Source organism: Triticum dicoccoides, chromosome 5A, assembly GCF_002162155.2.
Source record: "Triticum dicoccoides isolate Atlit2015 ecotype Zavitan chromosome 5A, WEW_v2.0, whole genome shotgun sequence".
NCBI lineage: Eukaryota > Viridiplantae > Streptophyta > Magnoliopsida > Poales > Poaceae > Triticum > Triticum dicoccoides.
Window position 1 is genome coordinate 709,866,283 of NC_041388.1, and position 19,622 is coordinate 709,885,904.

Genomic DNA, 19,622 nt, shown 5'->3' on the forward strand with positions numbered 1-19,622 from the left:
TTCTGTTCCGAGAATTCCTCATTTGATTTCAGTAACCCGGGAACGAGCCCAATTGCAGGCCGTAAATTGTTTGGCCATTGCGAAACAAACAAGCTGAAAATGAAAGGTCGGTTTATAACTCACGCATGATTATATGCATGATACAATGGAATAAGAGACATAATGATAGAGGACATGGCATAAACCGGAGATCAATGCAATAATGCGTAAAAGGTAATACCACGACAGGGATATTCAGACACTGTTAAAACCGGAATATAATTATGGAGATAAAAGGCTCTTCCGGTTTATCAGAGGGCTAATGGTACTGATTGATTATGCAAAGTTAAACCACCTATGATGGTATGAGGAGAAACGGATTTCATAGAGATGTATTAAAATTTCAGATCTAAGGTAAGACAGAAAAGCAAAATATTTCGACCTAAAAAGGGTAAGACCCGAAACAGTTTATGAAGGATTGCAGCAGTTTTTTGTATAAGGAGTTGTGAGGGTAACAGAAGATTCATCGTGGCAAGAAATATGATAAGTACGAAGCATTCATCTACGGGCCAAAGGAAGAACAACGCTATAAGCTCTGACGAACCTCAAGAACAGCGCTATAAGCTCTGACGAACCTCAAGAACAGTGAGGAAACCCTAATGGATCTAGGAAAGAAGGGGGAAAGGACTTACTGCGACCATGGAAGCAGCGGAAGGGCGCTATGGAACTCTGGTGCGAATAGGTTGATGCAGCGGCCGACGACGAAGCAGAGGTGAGGTTCGAAGATGATGGCGGCGCTCGAGTGTGGGGTCGTCCAGAGGAAGAAGAAGAGATGAATGGGTAGCGGAAAGAAAAGAAAGGGGTCGTCTGCCCCTATTTATAAGGCAAAGCGGTAAAACAGCAAGTGCAGGAATCGAGGAGCCCAAAAAATGGAAAAGTTAATAAAGGTGTCGCCTCGGTGAGTGAATACACATTAAATGAAGGTAATCTCCGACAACAATGGATGGATGACGTCAGGGCGGTTTATCATAATTTGGAAGTATGACGTCACGGCGGTTTACAAAATCAAGGTGAAGATATGAGAGAAGATTTTTTCTAAGTGTAGAAGATTGACATGAACAAGTTCAAACTAATCTGGGGCCTAATGTTGGGGATATTACTACTAGAGGTAAACCGGCCTTATGTAGCCGGGTTGACTCTTTGAAGATTAGAAGCCCGTGAAGATGCAAAGATGATGGCGCTTTACGGAAGGCCCAAGGCCCAAAGGCGAGTTACAGCCTGTAAATGTAAACCGACCTAGTCATGTAACTTGTACTGTAAGATAGGAAGAGTAGAGACCGAACCAGACACGTTTATGATCCGGCTTCGGGACTCTGTAGCCCGGCGGGCGTCAACCTATGTATATAAAGGGACGACCCGGCCGCGGTTTTGGGACAGACAACAACTCGAGAGCCAGAGAAAGCGGATTCGCTCCCTGGCCTTCGAAACCCTAGCAATACCAATCACAACTAGACGTAGGCTTTTTACCTTCCTCGAAGGGGCCGAACTAGTATAAAACTCTTCGTGTCCCCGTGTCCGGTTTTACCCCTTTAAACTAACCCGTAGCGATGGCTCCACGACTAAGTCCTTTCACAAGGACATCTGTCGTGACAAAACCACGACAGCACTGAAGAAAAATAAAACGTGGCATCTGGTGCCTCCATGACGAGGTACAAATATAATTGATTGCAAATGGGTGTTTCGCATCAAAAGGAAGTCCGATGGGTCCATAGATCGTTACAAAGAAAGACTTGTTGCAAAGGGTTTCAAACAGCGGTATGACATAGACTATGAGGACACATTTAGTCCTGTTGCTAAAGCTGCCACTATTCGCCTTGTTTTGTCTGTTGCTATTTCCAGGGGATGGAGTCTCAGAAAATTGGATGTATAGAATGCGTTCCTTCATGGCATTCTAGAAGAGGAAGTATACATGAAGCAACCTCCTGGGTTTGTGAACAAAAACTCATCACTACATGTGTGCAAACTTGATAAAGCTTTATATGGATTAAAGCAAGCTCCCATGGCGTGGTACTCACGCCTAAGTCAGAAACTGCAAACACTTGGATTTGTCCCTTCAAAGTCTGATACATCACTGTTTATTTACAATAGATCAAATACCTCCATATTTGTTCTTATTTATGTTGATGATATAATTATCACAAGTTCCTCTGATGAAGCAATAACATGACTTCTGAAGGATCTAAGTGCCGAGTTTGCTCTGAAGGATCCAGGAGACTTGCATTTCTTCCTAGGGATTGAGGTAAAGAAACATGAAGATGTTGGGTAACGTAGTAATTTCAAAATTTTCCTACGCACACGCAAGATCATGGTGATGCATAGCAACGAGAGGGGAGAGTGTGATCTACGTACCCTTGTAGACCGACAGCGGAAGCGTTAGCACAACGTGGTTGATGTAGTCGTATGTCTTCACGGCCCGACCGATCAAGCACAGAAACTACGGCACCTCCGAGTTTTAGCACACGTTCAGCTCGATGATGATCCCCGGACTCCAATCCAGCAAAGTGTCGGGGAAGAGTTCCGTCAGCACGACGGCGTGGTGACGATCTTGATGTACTACCGTTGCAGGGCTTCGCCTAAGCACCGTTACAATATTATCGAGGATTATGGTGGAAGGGGGCACTGCACACGGCTAAGAATATGATCACGTGGATCAACTTGTGTGTCTATGGGGTGCCCCCTGCCCCTGTATATAAAGGAGTGGAGGAGGGGAGGGCCGGCCCTCTCTATGGCGCACCCTAGGGGAGTCCTACTCCCACCGGGAGTAGGATTCCCCCTTTCCTAGTCCAACTAGGAGTCCTTCCATGTAGTAGGAGTAGGAGACAAGGAAGGGGAAGAAGGAAGAGAAGGAAGGAGGGGGCGCAGCCCCTCCCCCTAGTCCAATTCGGACTAGGCCTTGGGGGGGGCGCGGCCTGCCTCTCCCTCTCCCCTAAAGCCCAATAAGGCCCATATACTTCTTCTCCCGTATTCCTGTAACTCCCCGGTACTCCGAAAAATACCCGAACCACTCGGAACCTTTCCGATGTCCGAATATAGTCGTCCAATATATCGATCTTTACGTCTCGACCATTTCGAGACTCCTCGTCATGTCCCTGATCTCATCCAGGACTCCAAACTCCTTAGGTACATCAAAACTCATAAACTCATAATATAACTGTCATTGAAACCTTAAGCGTGCGGACCCTACGGGTTCGAGAACAATGTAGACATGACCGTGACACATCTCCGGTCGATAACCAATAGCGGAACCTGGATGCTCATATTGGCTCCTACATATTCTACGAAGATCTTTATCGGTCAGACTGCATAACAACATACGTTGTTCCCTTTGTCATCGGTATGTTACTTGCCTGAGATTCGATCGTCGGTATCTCAATACCTAGTTCAATCTCGTTACCGGCAAGTCTCTTTACTCGTTCCGTAATACATCATCTCGCAACTAACTCATTAGTTGCAATGCTTGCAAGGCTAATGTGATGTGCATTACCGAGAGGGCCCAGAGATACCTCTCCGACAATCGGAGTGACAAATCCTAATCTCGAAATACGCCAACCCAACATGTACCTTTGGAGACACCTGTAGAGCTCCTTTATAATCACCCAGTTACGTTGTGACGTTTGGTAGCACACAAAGTGTTCCTCCGGTAAACGGGAGTTGCATAATCTCATAGTCATAGGAACATGTATAAGTCATGAAGAAAGCAATAGCAACATACTAAACGATCGAGTGCTAAGCTAATGGAATGGGTCAAGTCAATCACATCATTCTCCTAATGATGTGATCTCGTTAATCAAATAACAACTCTTTGTCTATGGTTAGGAAACATAACCATCTTTGATTAACGAGCTAGTCAAGTAGAGGCATACTAGTGACACTCTGTTTGTCTATGTATTCACACATGTATTATGTTTCCGGTTAATACAATTCTAGCATTAATAATAAACATTTATCATGAAATAAGGAAATAAATAATAACTTTATTATTGCCTCTAGGGCATATTTCCTTCAGTCTCCCACTTGCACTAGAGTCAATAATCTAGTTCACATCGCCATGTGATCTAACATCAATAGTTCACATCTTTATGTGGTTAACACCCATAGTTCACATCGATATGTGACCAACACCCAAAGGGTTTACTTGAATCAGTAATCTAGTTCACATTGCTATGTGATTAACACCCAAAGAGTACTAAGGTGTGATCATGTTTTGCCTGTGAGAGAAGTTTAGTCAACGGGTCTGCCATATTCAGATCCGTAAGTATTTTGCAATTTTCTATGTCTACAATGCTCTGCACGGAGCTACTTTAGCTAATTGCTCCCACTTTGAATATGTATCCAGATGAATACTAAGAGTCATCCGGATCAGTGCCAAAACTTGTATCGACGTAACCCTTTTACGACGAACCTTTTGTCACCTTCATAATCGAGAAACATATCCTTATTCCACTAAGGATAATTTTGACCGCTGTCCAGTGATCTACTCCTAGATCACTATTGTACTCCCTTGCCAATATTAGTGTAGGGTATACAATAGGTCTGGTACACAGCATGGCATACTATATAGAACCTATGGCCAAGGCATAGGGAATGACTTTCATTCTCATTCTATTTTCTGCCGTGGTCGGGCTTTGAGTCTTATTCAACTTCACACCTTGTAACACAGGCAAGAATTCTTTTTTTGACTGTTCCATTTTGAACTACTTCAAAATCTTGTCAAGGTATGTACTCATTGAAAAAACTTATCAAGCGTCTTGATCTATCTCTATAGATCTTGATGCTCAATATGTAAGCAGCTTCATCGAGGTTTTCTTTGAAAAAATCCTTTCAGACACTCCTTTATGCTTTGCAGAATAATTCTACATTATTTCCGATCAACAATATGTCATACACATATACTTATCAGAAATGTTGTAGTGCTCCCACTCACTTTCTTGTAAATACAGGCTTCACCGCAAGTCTGTATAAAACTATATGTTTTGATCAACTTATCAAAGCGTATATTCCAACTCCGAGATGCTTGCACCAGTCCATAGATGGATCGCTGGAGCTTGCATATTTTGTTAGCACCTTTAGGATTGACAAAACCTTCTGGTTGTATCATATACATCTCTTCTTTAAATCCATTAAGGAATGTAGTTTTGTTTATCCATTTGCCAGATTTCATAAAATTGCGGCAATTGCTAACATGATTTGGACAGACTTAAGCATCGCTACGAGTGAGAAAATTTCATCGTAGTCAACACGTTGAACTTTGTCAAAAACATTTTTCGACAAGTCTAGCTTTGTAGATAGTAACACTACTATCAGCGTCTGTCTTCCTCTTGAAGATCCATTTATTTTCTATGGCTTGCCGATCATCGGGCAAATCCATCAAAGTCCATACTTTGTTCTCATACATGGATCATATCTCAGATTTCATGGCCTCAAACCATTTCGCGGAATCTGGGCTCATCATCGCTTCCTCATAGTTCGCAAGTTCGTCATGGTCTAGTAACATGACTTCCAGAACATGATTACCGTACCACTCTGGTGCGGATCTCACTCTGGTTAACCTATGAGATTCGGTAGTAACTTGATCTGAAGTTACATGATCATTATCATTAGCTTCCTCACTAATTGGTGTAGTAGTCACAGGAACAGATTTATGTGATGAACTACTTTCCAATAAGGGAGAAGGTACAATTACCTTATCAAGTTCTACTTTCCTCCCACTCACTTCTTTCGAGAGAAACTCCTTCTCTAGAAAGGATCCATTCTCAGCAACGAACATCTTGCCTTCGGATCTGTGATAGAAGGTGTACCCAACATTTTTCTTTTGGGTATCCTATGAAGACGCACTTCTCCGATTTGAGTTTGAGCTTATCAGGTTGAAACTTTTTCACATAAGCATTGCAACCTCAATCTTTAAGAAACGACAGCTTAGGTTTCTTGTCAAACCATAGTTCATACGGTGTCATCTCAACGGATTTAGATGGTTCCCTATTTAACGTGAATGCAGCTGTCTCTAATGCATAATCCCAAAACGATAGTGGTAGATTGGTAAGAGACATCATAGTTTGCACCATATCTAATAAAGTACGGTTATGACGTTCGGACACACCATTATGCTGTGGTGTTTCAGGTGGCGTGAGTAGTGAAACTATTTCACATTGTTTTTAACTGAAGGACAAGCTCGTAACTCAAATATTTTACTTCTGCGATCATATCATAGAAACTTTTTATTTTTTGTTACGATGATTCCCCACTTCACTCTGAAATTCTTTGAACTTTTCAAATGTTTCAGACTTGTGTTTCATCAAGTAGATATACCCATATCTTCTCAAAACATCTGTGAAGGTCAGAAAATAACGATACCCGCCGCGAGCCTCAACACTCATCGGATCACATACATCAGTATGTATTATTTCCAATAAGTCAGTTGCTCGCTCCATTGTTCCGGAGAACGGAGTCTTAATCATTTTACCCATAAGGCATGGTTCGCAAGCATCAAGTGATTCATAATCAAGTGATTCCAAAATCCCATCAGCATGGAGTTTCTTCATGCGCTTTACACCAATATGACCTAAACGGCAGTGCCACAAATAAGTTGCACTATCATTATTAACTTTGCATCTTTTGTCTTCAATATTATGAATATGTGTATCACTACGATCGAGATCCAATGAACCATTTTCATTGGGTGTGTAACCATATAAGGTTTTATTCATGTAAACAGAACAACAATTATTCTCTAACTTAAATGAATAACCGTATTGCAATAAACATGATCAAATCATATTCATGCTCAACGTAAACACCAAATAACACTTATTTAGGTTCAACACTAATCACGAAAGTATAGGGAGTGTGCGATGATGATCATATCAATCTTGGAACTACTTCCAACACATATCGTCACTTCACCCTTAACTAGTTTCTGTTCATTCTGCAACTCCCGTTTCGAGTTACTACTCTTAGCAACTGAACCAGTATCAAATACCGAGGGGTTGCTACGAACACTAGTAAAATACACATTAATAATATGTATGTCAAATATACCTTTGTTCACTTTGCCATCCTTCTTATCAGCCAAATACTTGGGGCAGTTCTGCTTCAAGTGACCAGTCCCTTTGCAGTAGAAGCACTTAGTCTCAGGCTTAGGACCAGACTTGGGCTTCTTCACTTGAGCAACAACTTGCTTGCCGTTCTTCTTGAAGTTCCCCTTCTTCCCTTTGCCCTTTTATTGAAACTAGTGGTCTTGTCTACCATCAACACTTGATGCTCTTTCTTGATTTCTACCTTCATCGATTTCATCATCATGAAAAGCTCGGGAGTCGTTTTCGTCATCCCTTGCATACTATAGTTCATCATGAAGTTCTACTAACTTCGAGATGGTGACTAGAGAATTTTGTCAATCACTATCTTATCTGGAAGATTAACTCCCACTTGATTCAAGCGATTGTAGTACCCAGACAATCTGAGCACATGCTCACTAGTTGAGCGATTCTCCTCCATCTTTTGGCTATAGAACTTGTTGGAGACTTCATATCTCTCAACTCGGGTATTTGCTTGAAATATTAACTTCAACTGCTGGAGCATCTCATATGGTCCATGACGTTCAAAACGTCTTTTGAAGTCCCGATTCAAAGCCGTTAAGCATGGTGCACTAAACTATTAAGTAGTCATCATATTGAGCTAGCCAAACGTTCATAATGTCTGCATTTGCTCCTGCAATAGGTCTGTCACCTAGCGGTGCATCAAGGACATAATTTTTCTGTGCAGCAATGAGGATAAACCTCAGATCACGGATCCAATCCGCATCATTGCTACTAACATCTTTCAACACAATTTTCTCTAGGAACAAATCAAAATAAACACAGGGAAGCAACAACGCGAGCTATTGATCTACAACATGATTTGCAACATACTACCAGGACTAAGTTCATGATAAATTTAAGTTCAATTAATCATATTACTTAAGAACTCCCACTTAGATAGACATCCCTCTAATCCTCTAAGTGATCATGTGAACCAAATTAACTAAACCATGTCCGATCATCACGTGAGATGGAGTAGTTTCATTGGTGAACATCACTATGTTTATCATATCTACTATATGATTCACGCTCGACCTTTCGGTCTCCGTGTTCCGAGGCCATATTTGTATGTGCTTGGCTCGTCAAGTATAACCTGAGTATTCCGCGTGTGCAACTGTTTTGCACCCGTTGTATTTGAACGTAGAGCCTATCACACCCGATCATCACGTGGTGTCTCAGCACGAAGAACATTCGCAACGGTGCATACTCAGGGAGAACACTTCTTGATAATTAGTGAGAGATCATCTTAAAATGCTACCGTCAAATAAAGCAAGATAAGATGCATAAAAGATAAACATCACATGCAATCAATATAAGTGATATGATATGGCCATCATCATCCTGTGCTTGTGATCTCCATCTTTGAAACACCATCATGATCACCATCGTCACCGGCGCGACACCTTGATCACCATCGTAGCATCGTTGTCGTCTCGCCAATCTTATGCTTCCACGACTATCGCTACCGCTTAGTGATAAAGTAAAGCATTACAGCGCGATTGCATTGCATACAATAAAGCAACAACCATATGGCTCCTGCCAGTTGCCGATAACTCGGTTACAAAACATGATCATCTCATACAATAAAATTTAGCATCATGTCTTGACCATATCACATCACAACATGCCCTGCAAAAACAAGTTAGACGTCCTCTACTTTGTTATTGCAAGTTTTACGTGGCTGCTACGGGCTTAAGCAAGAACCAATCTTACCTACGCATCAAAACCACAACGATAGTTTGTCAAGTTGGTGTTGTTTTAACCTTCGCAAGGACCGGGCGTAGCCACACTCAGTTCAACTAAAGTTGGAGAAACTGTCACCCGCTAGCCACCTTTGTGCAAAGCACGTCTGGAGAACCGGTCTCGCGTAAGCGTGCGCGTAATGTCGGTCCGGGCCGCTTCGTCCAACAATACCGCCGAACCAAAGTATGACATGCTAGTAAGCAGTATGACTTATATCGTCCACAACTCACTTGTGTTCTACTCGTGCATATAACATCAACACATAAAACCTAGGCTCGAATGCCACTGTTGGGTAACGTAGTAATTTCAAAATTTTCCTACGCACACGCAAGATCATGGTGATGCATAGCAACGAGAGGGGAGAGTGTGATCTACGTACCCTTGTAGACCGACAGCGGAAGCGTTAGCACAACGCGGTTGATGTAGTCATATGTCTTCACGGCCCGACCGATCAAGCACCGAAACTACGGCACCTCCGAGTTTTAGCACACGTTCAGCTCGATAATGATCCCCGGACTCCGATCCAACAAAGTGTCGGGGAAGAGTTCTGTCAGCACGACGGCGTGGTGACGATCTTGATGTACTACCATCGCAGGGCTTCGCCTAAGCACCGTTACAATATTATCGAGGATTATGGTGGAAGGGGGCACCGCACACGGCTAAGAATATGATCACGTGGATCAACTTGTGTGTCTATGGGGTGCCCCCTGCCCCTGTATATAAAGGAGTGGAGGAGGGGAGGGCCGGCCTTCTCTATGGCGCGCCCTAGGGGAGTCCTACTCCCACCGGGAGTAGGATTCCCCCTTTCCTAGTCCAACTAGGAGTCCTTCCATGTAGTAGGAGTAGGAGACAAGGAAGGGGGAGAAGGAAGATAAGGAAGGAGGGGGCGCAGCCCCTCCCCCTAGTCCAATTCGGACTAGGCCTTGGGGGGGCGCGCGGCCTGCCTCTCCCTCTCCCCTAATGCCCAATAAGGCCCATATACTTCTTCTCCCGTATTCCCGTAACTCCCCGGTACTCTAAAAAATACCCGAACCACTCGGAACCTTTCCGATGTCCGAATATAGTCGTTCAATATATCGATCTTTACGTCTCGACCAGTCATGTCCCCGATCTCATCCGGGCCTCCGAACTCCTTAGGTACATCAAAACTCATAAACTCATAATATAACTGTCATGGAAACCTTAAGCGTGCGGACCCTACGGGTTCGAGAACAATGTAGACATGATTGAGACACATCTCCGGTCAATAACCAATAGCGGAACCTGGATGCTCATATTGGCTCCTACATATTCTACGAAGATCTTTATCGGTCAAACCGCATAACAACATACGTTGTTCCCTTTGTCATCGGTATGTTACTTGCCCGAGATTCGATCGTCGGTATCTCAATACCTAGTTCAATCTCGTTACCGGCAAGTCTCTTTACTCGTTCCGTAATACATCATCTCGCAACTAACTCATTAGTTGCAATGCTTGCAAGGCTAATGTGATGTGCATTACCGAGAGGGCCCAGAGATACCTCTCCGACAATCGGAGTGACAAATCCTAATCTCGAAATACGCCAACCCAACATGTACCTTTGGAGACACCTGTAGAGCTCCTTTATAATCACCCAGTTACGTTGTGACGTTTGGTAGCACACAAAGTGTTCCTCCGGTAAACGGGAGTTGCATAATCTCATAGTCATAGGAACATGTATAAGTCATGAAGAAAGCAATAGCAACATACTAGATGATCGAGTGCTAAGCTAACGGAATGGGTCAAGTCAATCACATCATTCTCCTAATGATGTGATCCCGTTAATCAAATAACAACTCTTTGTCTATGGTTAGGAAACATAACCATCTTTGATTAACGAGCTAGTCAAGTAGAGGCATACTAGTGACACTCTGTTTGTCTATGTATTCACACATGTATTATATTTCCGGTTAATACAACTCTAGCATGAGTAATAAACATTTATCATGAAATAAGGAAATAAATAATAACTTTATTATTGCCTCTAGGGCATATTTCCTTCAAAAGATGGCCTTCATCTCTCTCAAGAAAAATATGCCACTGATCTGGCAAGAAGAGTTGGTCTTCAAAGATGTAAACCCTCACCAACACCCTTGTCCAGTTCAGAGAAACTCTCACTTTCAAAAGGAGATCTCTTGAATCAAGAGGATAGTACAAACTACAGAAGTCTGGTAGGGGCACTTCAGTACTTGACTCCGACAAGACCTGATATCTCATTCGCTGTTAATAAAGTATGCCAATTTCTTCATGCACCCACTACAGTTCATTGGACTGCTGCTAAACGTATAGTAAGATATGTGAAAAATACTATGAATCTTGGCCTTACTTTCAGCAAATCTTCATCTACTCTAGTCAGTGCTTTCGCAGACTCTGATTGGGCAGGATGCATAGATGACAGACGCTCCACTGGTGGGTTCGCAGTATTTTTTGGACCTAATCTAATATCATGGTGTGCAAAGAAACAGGCTACTGTATCCAGATCAAGTACAGAAGCTGAGTACAAGACACTTGCAAATGCTACGGCAGAAATTATTTGGGTACAGTCTATGTTGAAGGAACTTGGTATAAAGAGCACCAAAGCTCCATGTCTATGGTGTGATAATCTTGGTGCTACCTATCTATCTGCAAATCCAGTGTTTCATGCAAGGATGAAGCATATTGAAATTGATTTCCACTTTGTCAGAGAACGAGTTGCAAATCAGCAGTTAGAGATTCATTTTGTGCATTCCAGAGATCAAGTTGCAGATGACTTCACAAAATCGTTACCCACAAGAAGTTTTGAAGAATTCAAGCGTAATCTCAACTTGACGAAGTTGTGATTAAGGGAGGATGTTAAGCAACGCATAAATGTGCCTGGTCGTGACAGGTTGATGGCGCATGGTCCAAGGGTGGTTCAGCTAGGATAGTCCAGGTTGTTGGCATGTAGTTTATCTTTGTAACAACTCTATCTCTCTATCCTCTTATCCCTTGTACCTCAAGTTGTAATCTTAACCATGTACGCGATCTAGTGAGTTGCGCCCCAGTATATTAACACGAAGCCGTCGGTCAGAGAAAGGCACAACGTTAAACCTAAGTTTTCACAGTGGCTACTAGGGCTATAGCCCTAGGCCTAGTACAAGATACCTTGTAGTTTCTTTCTACAAAGTACTGAAAATTTGGAGAATTTGTCGTTAAATCTAACTCAGCCCTACACGTGATTCGCTACTAGCTTCGCCATTGGGTATTGCACATCTAATCCTATGTCATTGATTTTACTCTAAAATTTGTGCAATCATTTGTTGTCTTTTTTTTCGTTTGATTGAGTCATTTAGATGTGCAATAACAAGGATGTGCCCTGGACAAATCCTTTTTATGATTTACTGTTACTCTCAATTAATAGAACATCCATGGGACAAATCCTTTTTTTAATGCGGAAAAGCTTCAGTTAGGAACATCAGGTCTGTCATTATTAGGGATGTCTCAAACTACCACCGATAGCAACGAAAGAGTGTGCTGGCCTTAAAAAATTCTGCCGATGTGGTTGTATTTCTGGTAAATTCATGTATGGAGTTGTCATCTTATATAGACGCTTATCACCTCTTCGGGCTACAAATCTTTGGACGAGAACCTTCATTACAAGTGCCAGCATCTTCCATTCCTTCAACTTGCAGGGACTCTTACCATATATATTCTTTTTTACTCCTTGTTCTAAATACTCCTATATGATAAACTCTCTTCCCTTGTCTAACGGAATATGTTAATCTGGTTTGTCTAGCAACACATCCAGTGCACGTATGAACTGCTCGTGCCACCATGCTGTAACATTCTTGGTAGTTGGTACTACTTGCAATCAATTCAGACTTGCATGCCCCCTCATCCCGAAATATTCGGCAGGAAATACTCCCTCCATTCTAAAATATAGTACGCCCGCGCTTCCCGAGGTCCAACTTTGACCATAAATTTAACCAACGAGAGCAACTGCGGCGGGAGAAAAAATTATATAATTGGAAACTTCTTTCGAATACGAATTCACTGATATAATTTTTGCTCCCGCCACAATCAGTCTTGGTAGTTAAATTTACGGTCAAAGTTGAAGCACGTAGTAGAGAAAGCACTACATTGTGAAATGGAGGGAGTACCAACTATAGCCAGCAATGTGATGTAATCACACAGATGCATGGCTTGAAGTCCTCACCAGAAGTTTGTAGAAGTCTTGAACCATATCTGCTACTCCCTCCGTTTTATAATGTAAAACGTTTTTAACACTAGTGTAGTGTGAAATAACGTCTTATATTATGTGATGGAGAGAGTACTACTTTAGTACTAAGTATGTACTACCTATTCAATTTACCCTTTTCTAAACAAAAACCTATCCAATTTACTGTATTTCAGTATTATCTCGACAATGTTGGGCCTGGTTATCTCGGCCAACCTTAGGAGGCTTTTCTTGAAGGTGTCCGTGGTCTTCAAGCATTTTTTATATCCATTGCGAGTAAGCTCAAGTGTTGGCAATATCAGTGTGCTTCAAGCCTTTTTGATTTCCATTGCAAGTAATCTCAAGTGCTGGCAATATCAGTGTACTTCAAGCCTTTTTGATTTCCATGTTTCATGCATCCAAGTATTTATTTAAAATTCTATCAAACTACTGAAAATGGACGGGCGCATGAACGCGCACCATTAAAGATCTAGTGGCAACGTAAGAAATGATTGACTTCTAATAATTCTACTACTACACAACATATAGACTTGAAATAAAAAAAAGAAAAACACAGTCCACAAGGCATAACATAGGCCCGTAGCAAACAAGCTGCAGCACAGAAACGGGGACGCGCAGCTGTGCGTGTGTTTGGCAAAAACAGAGTGTACAGTAGATCAAATAGATTACACGAATTTTACAGTAACCAAATCGTATGGTTGACAATTTAAATGAGACATAGCTAAGTTACATCTAGATGAGAATTAGCAAATCTGTTTTCATATTGATGCTTGAGTAATACAATGTCTTGCCCATAAAAGAAAAGCATTTCGATAGAATTCTCTCCAAGTAGAAAAATAGAGCAATTGAATTGAATTATTCAAAAGTTACATGCAACACTTATATACATGCCACATCAAACAGAACCCGTGAAAAAATAATAACATTAACTATGCAATGGTCAACTTGTCATTGCGGCTGGCCTTATCATCGACTTCAAAGCACTTTCGCTTCAGGTACCTCTCGCTCTCCGGTTTATCCTCCTTGCTCTTGTCCTTGCTTGAGCCGGTCGGCCCTGTCCAGAGCGGCTTGAATAGCACCTTCACCCGCGAAGGAAGCCGTGGCAGCCGATCTAACCAGTGGTCGCGGTCCGCGAACACATAAAGTAGGATTTGCAGGAGGAGGAAGGCGACCACCGCGGCCACAAGCGCAAAGACATAGATTGAGGTTCGCAGCTTCCGGCAGCTGCCGGCGGCGTAAGCCCCCATGAGGCCCAGGAGTCCAACCAAGATGCAGACATGGAGTGCGTGACTCCGAATGCCTTGCTTGGACAGTGTCTGGTTCACCAGGAGCGGGATGACGGCGACGGATGCCATGAAGCCCGTCGCGTTGCAGTAAAAGAACACTTGGTACCTGACCCTGTAGTGGTCGAGGAGGACTGGGTCACCGGCGGTGACCGATTTTCCCCCGTCGCTCTCCGTCCAGAAGCCGCCTGGCGGGTTCAACCCGGTTTGGTACGTGACAGTGGCCGCGAGTATGGCGAGCTGCAGCAAGAACTTGCGCTTCCTCTCAAGACTACGCTTTTGACCTTCAAGAATATGCTTACTCTTGGACTCCAAGTCGAGCTCACCTTGAAGGTGATCAGCAGCAGTAGGAACATGCACCGCTCCTTGAGCTTGTCCCCCTTTCCATTGCTGCGATGACACGTCGGAGGTGAGGCGGAGCAATCGTGCAAGGTTATCGCACATGCTTTGCACGCAACGCGTCAGCTTGCTGTGCTTGCCCTTAGCCGAGAACGCCACGACCTTGGCGATGGAGTAGACGAAGATGGCGACGGCTAGGGAGGCAACGTAGATGGTGGTTGTGCCGTCCCGGCAGCTCCCCGCAACGTAGGCGCCCATGAGGCCGAACAAGTCCAGTATCATGACCGTGTTAAGCGCGGCGCGTCTGACGACGGCGCCGGAGCTCAGCTCCTTGGTCTGGACAATTACGATGACTACCAGCGACGCCACGAACGCCGCCGTGTTGCAGTGGTAGAAAGCCTTATACCTCTTGGGGTTAATGTCGTGGAGCACCGGGTTTCCGGCAGTGTGACTGCTATCCAGATGGCCTTCCGGCCAGACGCCGCCCGGCGGGCTCAGGCCTGCCTGGTAAGTCACCGTCGCCGCCAGTGTCGCCAGTAGCAGCAGGAGCGACCGTGACTCTTCCACCTTCTCCGCACCCTGCTGCCCATTGTTGCTTTCGAGTCTCCTGGTCACACCTCCCTCTTGCACTGCTTTTTCTTCATTATTTGGATTATTACTCTGCGTCCATTCCCTACAATAATTGTATGTCCAAGTGATCGACATTAATTGATTAATTATTGACAGTAGTAACAGTAATAGCTGTGGTAGTATAATCTCAAAAACAATAATGACGGAGTGTGTGTGAGCTTGATTACGTACTTGTGTATGCCGGAGACGTACCCTGCGATGACCGCCTGCAGCAGGATGTACAGGAACACCGCGCCAACAAGGCAGGCGATGTACACGGTGGTGGTGATCCACCTGCAGCTGCCGGCGGCGTAGGCGGCCATGAGGCCCAGCAGCTCCACCAGCACACACACCGGCAGCGCGTAGGACCTGGCGAGGCGGCCGCTCAGCGTGCTGCTCGTGAGCAGCATGATGATGGCAAGAGAAGCGACGAAGGAGTTGGCGTTGGCGTAGAAGAAGGCGTGATAGCGGATCTTGTATGGCCCATCGTGCAGCAGCGGGGCGCCGGCGCGGTGCACCGCCCCGGTCTCGCTCCAGAAGCCTCCCGGTGGCGCCAGTCCGGCGCCGTATGTCAGCGGCGTGGCGAAGGTGGCGAGCAGCAGCAGGAACTTGCGGCGCTCCTTGAGGTGGCTCTCGTCTGCCGGTTCCTTGCTCCTTTCCAAGCGGACGTGTATGGCGACGTAGGCGAAGACGAGGGCGAAGAGCGCGGAGACGTAGATGGACCCAACCACGCTGCGGCAGCTGCCGGCGGCGAAGGCGGCCATGAGCGCGAGCAGGTCGAGCAGCATGGCGGAGCGGAGCACGGTGAGGCCGACACGGTTGCCGCTGATACGCCGGTCCAGCAGGAATATGATGATGACCAGGGAGGCGACGAAGGCGGCCGCGTTGCAGTAGAAGAAGGCGGTGTACCTGTCCGCGTAGGTGTGCACGAGCACGGGGTCGCCGACGCGGAATGGGTAGGCCGCCGGCGCCGGGGCCACCGCAAGAGACGGGGGCGCTGGTGGCAGGACGGCGCCGGCGCGCTGCTGTGGGGTGTTGCCTCCATCGTGGTCCTTGGACCACACGCCGCCGGGCGGGTTGAGGCCGGCGCCGTAGGTGACGCTGGCGACCAGCGTGGCGAGCAGCAGCAGGTACTTGCGCCACTTCCAGAGGAACTTCATGTCCCCTTCCGACTCCGTCGCCATGGTTCCGGCGGCAGCGATGGGCGTATGTGTTGTGCTCTGCAGGATCGCTGCAGCACATGTATATAGTACTGCTCGGCCTGCCCCGCTCCGGCCCGGCCGCCATGTGCTGTGCTGTGCCCATCGGTGTCTTCTTTAGGAAACGAATCACTGAAAGCTACCAATATTATAACCATCGTTCAGTACGGATGTTCACTCAGGGCATCCACAGTGTGTAGAGGCAACCCAACCTCTAAGGTGGGCCCCATACACCTGCCTCTAAGCCAATGCATCCTTCCCGCAATGTGAGCCTCTAAGCCCATGGGCCCACCAGCTGCCTCTAACCACCGAACACTCTTCCCTTCGCGCAAAAAAATCCCAAATCCATTCCAATCCCTAGCGGCTGCAGGAACCACGCCATCGTCTCGACCGTCTCCGGCGACCAGGCGAACCAAATACCTCGCGCGAGGCCGGACGACGGAGGCGGTTGATCTAGCAGCTGGATGTGGACTGCTGGTGGTGGCGGGGGGTGCAGCAAATGCGCCGGCAAGTGCGTCGAGGCGCAGCCGCCGGTCTATTCCTGCTGACCAACTGCGCCGGCGATGCCGAGGAAGCGCTACGCTGATAGCGGCGGCAGCGGCGTTGTGCGAGTACTAGGCGCAGGTCTGGAGCATGGGCGGGTTCACGCGGAAGCACAAGGTGAGATGTGTTGTTCATGGGTTCCCTGTACAGCATAGTATGTGACTTTGTATGTGACTTTGTATTTTGGTGGCTTTTGAGCTGAATATAGTAGGGAATATCACAGATCTCCATTACAGCCTTCTTATATTAAACATTAGGAAAAATAAAAGATCTAGCAATACAAATATTTTGGTGGCAGCATACAGAATACATGGTGAACAAATCTGGAATAAACTAGTCTAGAAATAAAATTACAAATTATTTGTTGGGCCTCTAATACAAGCTAAGGCTGACCACCCCCGAATCGTTGCCATAGATACTCTATCAAATCGCCTTTGAGTTGTCGATGTGTAGCTCGATCACGAATTGCTGAGCCTATCTCTAGCACTCTGGCAAATTCATGAATTGGCCCATGGTTCAGATTATCTATTTCGTTGTTAAAGGTACCCTGATCATAGTCATAGTCGAAGCGAACCTCATAGGAATCCCGCTCATCCTCGACTATCATATTATGCAATATAACACATGCATACATGATATCAGCAATATCTTGCCTATACCAAAGATTAACCGGATCACGTACAATAGCAAATCGAGATTGTAGAACTCCAAATGCACGTTCAACATCTTTTCTTGCACCTTCTTGCATCTTTGCAAACAATTTTGTCTTGTCAGTTGGGGGCAAGCGGATTGTCTTCACAAATGTTGCCCACTCAGGATAAATCCCATCCGCTAGATAGTAACCCATATCATAATCATTGCCATTCACTTCAAACTTAACTTCTGGAGCCCTTCCTTGTAGTACTTGAGTGAATACAGGGGATTGGTTAAGCACATTGATATCATTGTTGCAGCCTGAAACACCAAAGTAAGCATGCCATATCCATAGGTCATGTGAGGCAACAGCTTCTAGCATGATTGTTGGTACTCCATAATCACCACGAGTAAACTGCGCCTTCCAAGGGACAGGGCAATTTTTCCACTCCCAATGCATGCAATCAATACTTCCTAGCATACCAGGGAATCCACGAGCCTCTCCTATATGAAGTAAGCGTTGAACATCTTCTTCAGTAGGTCTTCGCAAATATACTTCACCAAAGTTCTCTCTAATGCCTTTTGCAATTCTCTCAAGCACTCAAGGGATGTGGTTTCAGCCATACTTAGAGTGTCATCGATATAATCTGCCGGGACCCCATAGGCTAACATCCGCATAGCTGCTGTACACTTTTGCAATGGTGAAAAACCTTTCTTGCCAAAGGCATCATACCTTTGACTAAAGTAAGGTGACCAATCACCAAGAGTGTGCATGATATGTTCAAATAGATGCTTTCTCATTCGATACCTTCGACGAAATTGCTTGGGGCTGAAGACTGGGTCATCGGCGAAGTACTCAGCATACAACTTGTTGTGGCCGCCTTGACGATCTCTGGCTCTGTATCTTCGATGATGCTTTTGTGGCTGGCTAGGAAATAGTTGTCTACCTATAATAGATTCTATGGAATTTTGGATTTTGTCATCCATTGAATCGTTTCCATCACTACTAGAGCTAATTGAAATGGATGAGAAGGAGTCTGAAGACATATTTGAAGTGGACGAGCTACTGGTGTATGCCTCCAGAAGTGGAGTCCTCTATTTGTAGTGCATTATGTTTCCAACGGCTAGTTTTCTGCACATGTATTCTGGTTCCAACAGCTAGTTTTCTGAACATGCAGCTCTTTTCAACGGCTAGTTTTCTACACATTTATTCTGGTTCCAACGGCTAGTTTTCTGAACATGCAACATTTATTCTGGTTTCAACAGCTCTTTTCAACATTGATACGTTGATGATAGACTAAATAATACAATACCGAAACTTAAAGATATCTTTGACAGAAATGGAAAGATACATTGATGAGAGCCTGAAACTAAATGATACAATACCGAAACTAAAAGATACATTGCTGAAATGGAAAGATACATTGATGAGAGGCTGAAACTAAATGGTACTACTAATTATTAAATATATAGCTCCATGCCTAGAAGATTCAGAAGCTGGTTATATCGCTGTAGCTTTGCTGCATCATATCCGGATGTGTCTGTCTCCAGTAACTTCATATACTTGCTCAATTTTTTGGTTCTTGCCTTCTCAAGTGTGGCAGCAGCGTAATCTTTCATTGCAGATGCCTTCTCCTTTCTTGCTTCTGCAGCCATCTCTATTGCAGCTGATTTTCTTGCTATGGCATCATGATATAGTTGCATAGTTGGATCTGGCAGGTTGCTTGAAGAAGAGTCGGCCTTTGCTGGTGCCTTTCCTTTGCGTTTTGCGCCCTTCTGTCCCGGAGGACGACGTTCCAATTGTCTGTCCACTGATTCTTCAGCATCTTTACTAGAAGAAGAAATGTAAGCCCCTGTTTCTGAGGTCTTGCCTCTCTTTCTCGCTTCATCCTTCTCTAGTAATTAAATATTTTTCCACTTTGGCATTTCTTTCACCATATCCCACCA

At 44.8% G+C, this 19,622-nt stretch overlaps 1 protein-coding gene across 1 annotated transcript; it reads right to left on the bottom strand.

Annotated features, from left to right (window-relative positions):
- Nucleotides 1–13,898: 13,898 nt before the first annotated feature.
- On the bottom strand, nt 13,899–16,574 carry LOC119304370. The gene is made up of 2 exons (XM_037581555.1): nt 15,493–16,574; nt 13,899–15,364 (listed from the first exon to the last, which is right to left on the bottom strand). Exons 1-2 carry the CDS (start codon nt 16,482–16,484, stop codon nt 13,999–14,001), a joined length of 2,358 nt encoding a protein of 785 aa, XP_037437452.1. The 5' UTR covers nt 16,485–16,574; the 3' UTR covers nt 13,899–13,998.
- Between the last annotated feature and the right edge of the window lie 3,048 nt (nt 16,575–19,622).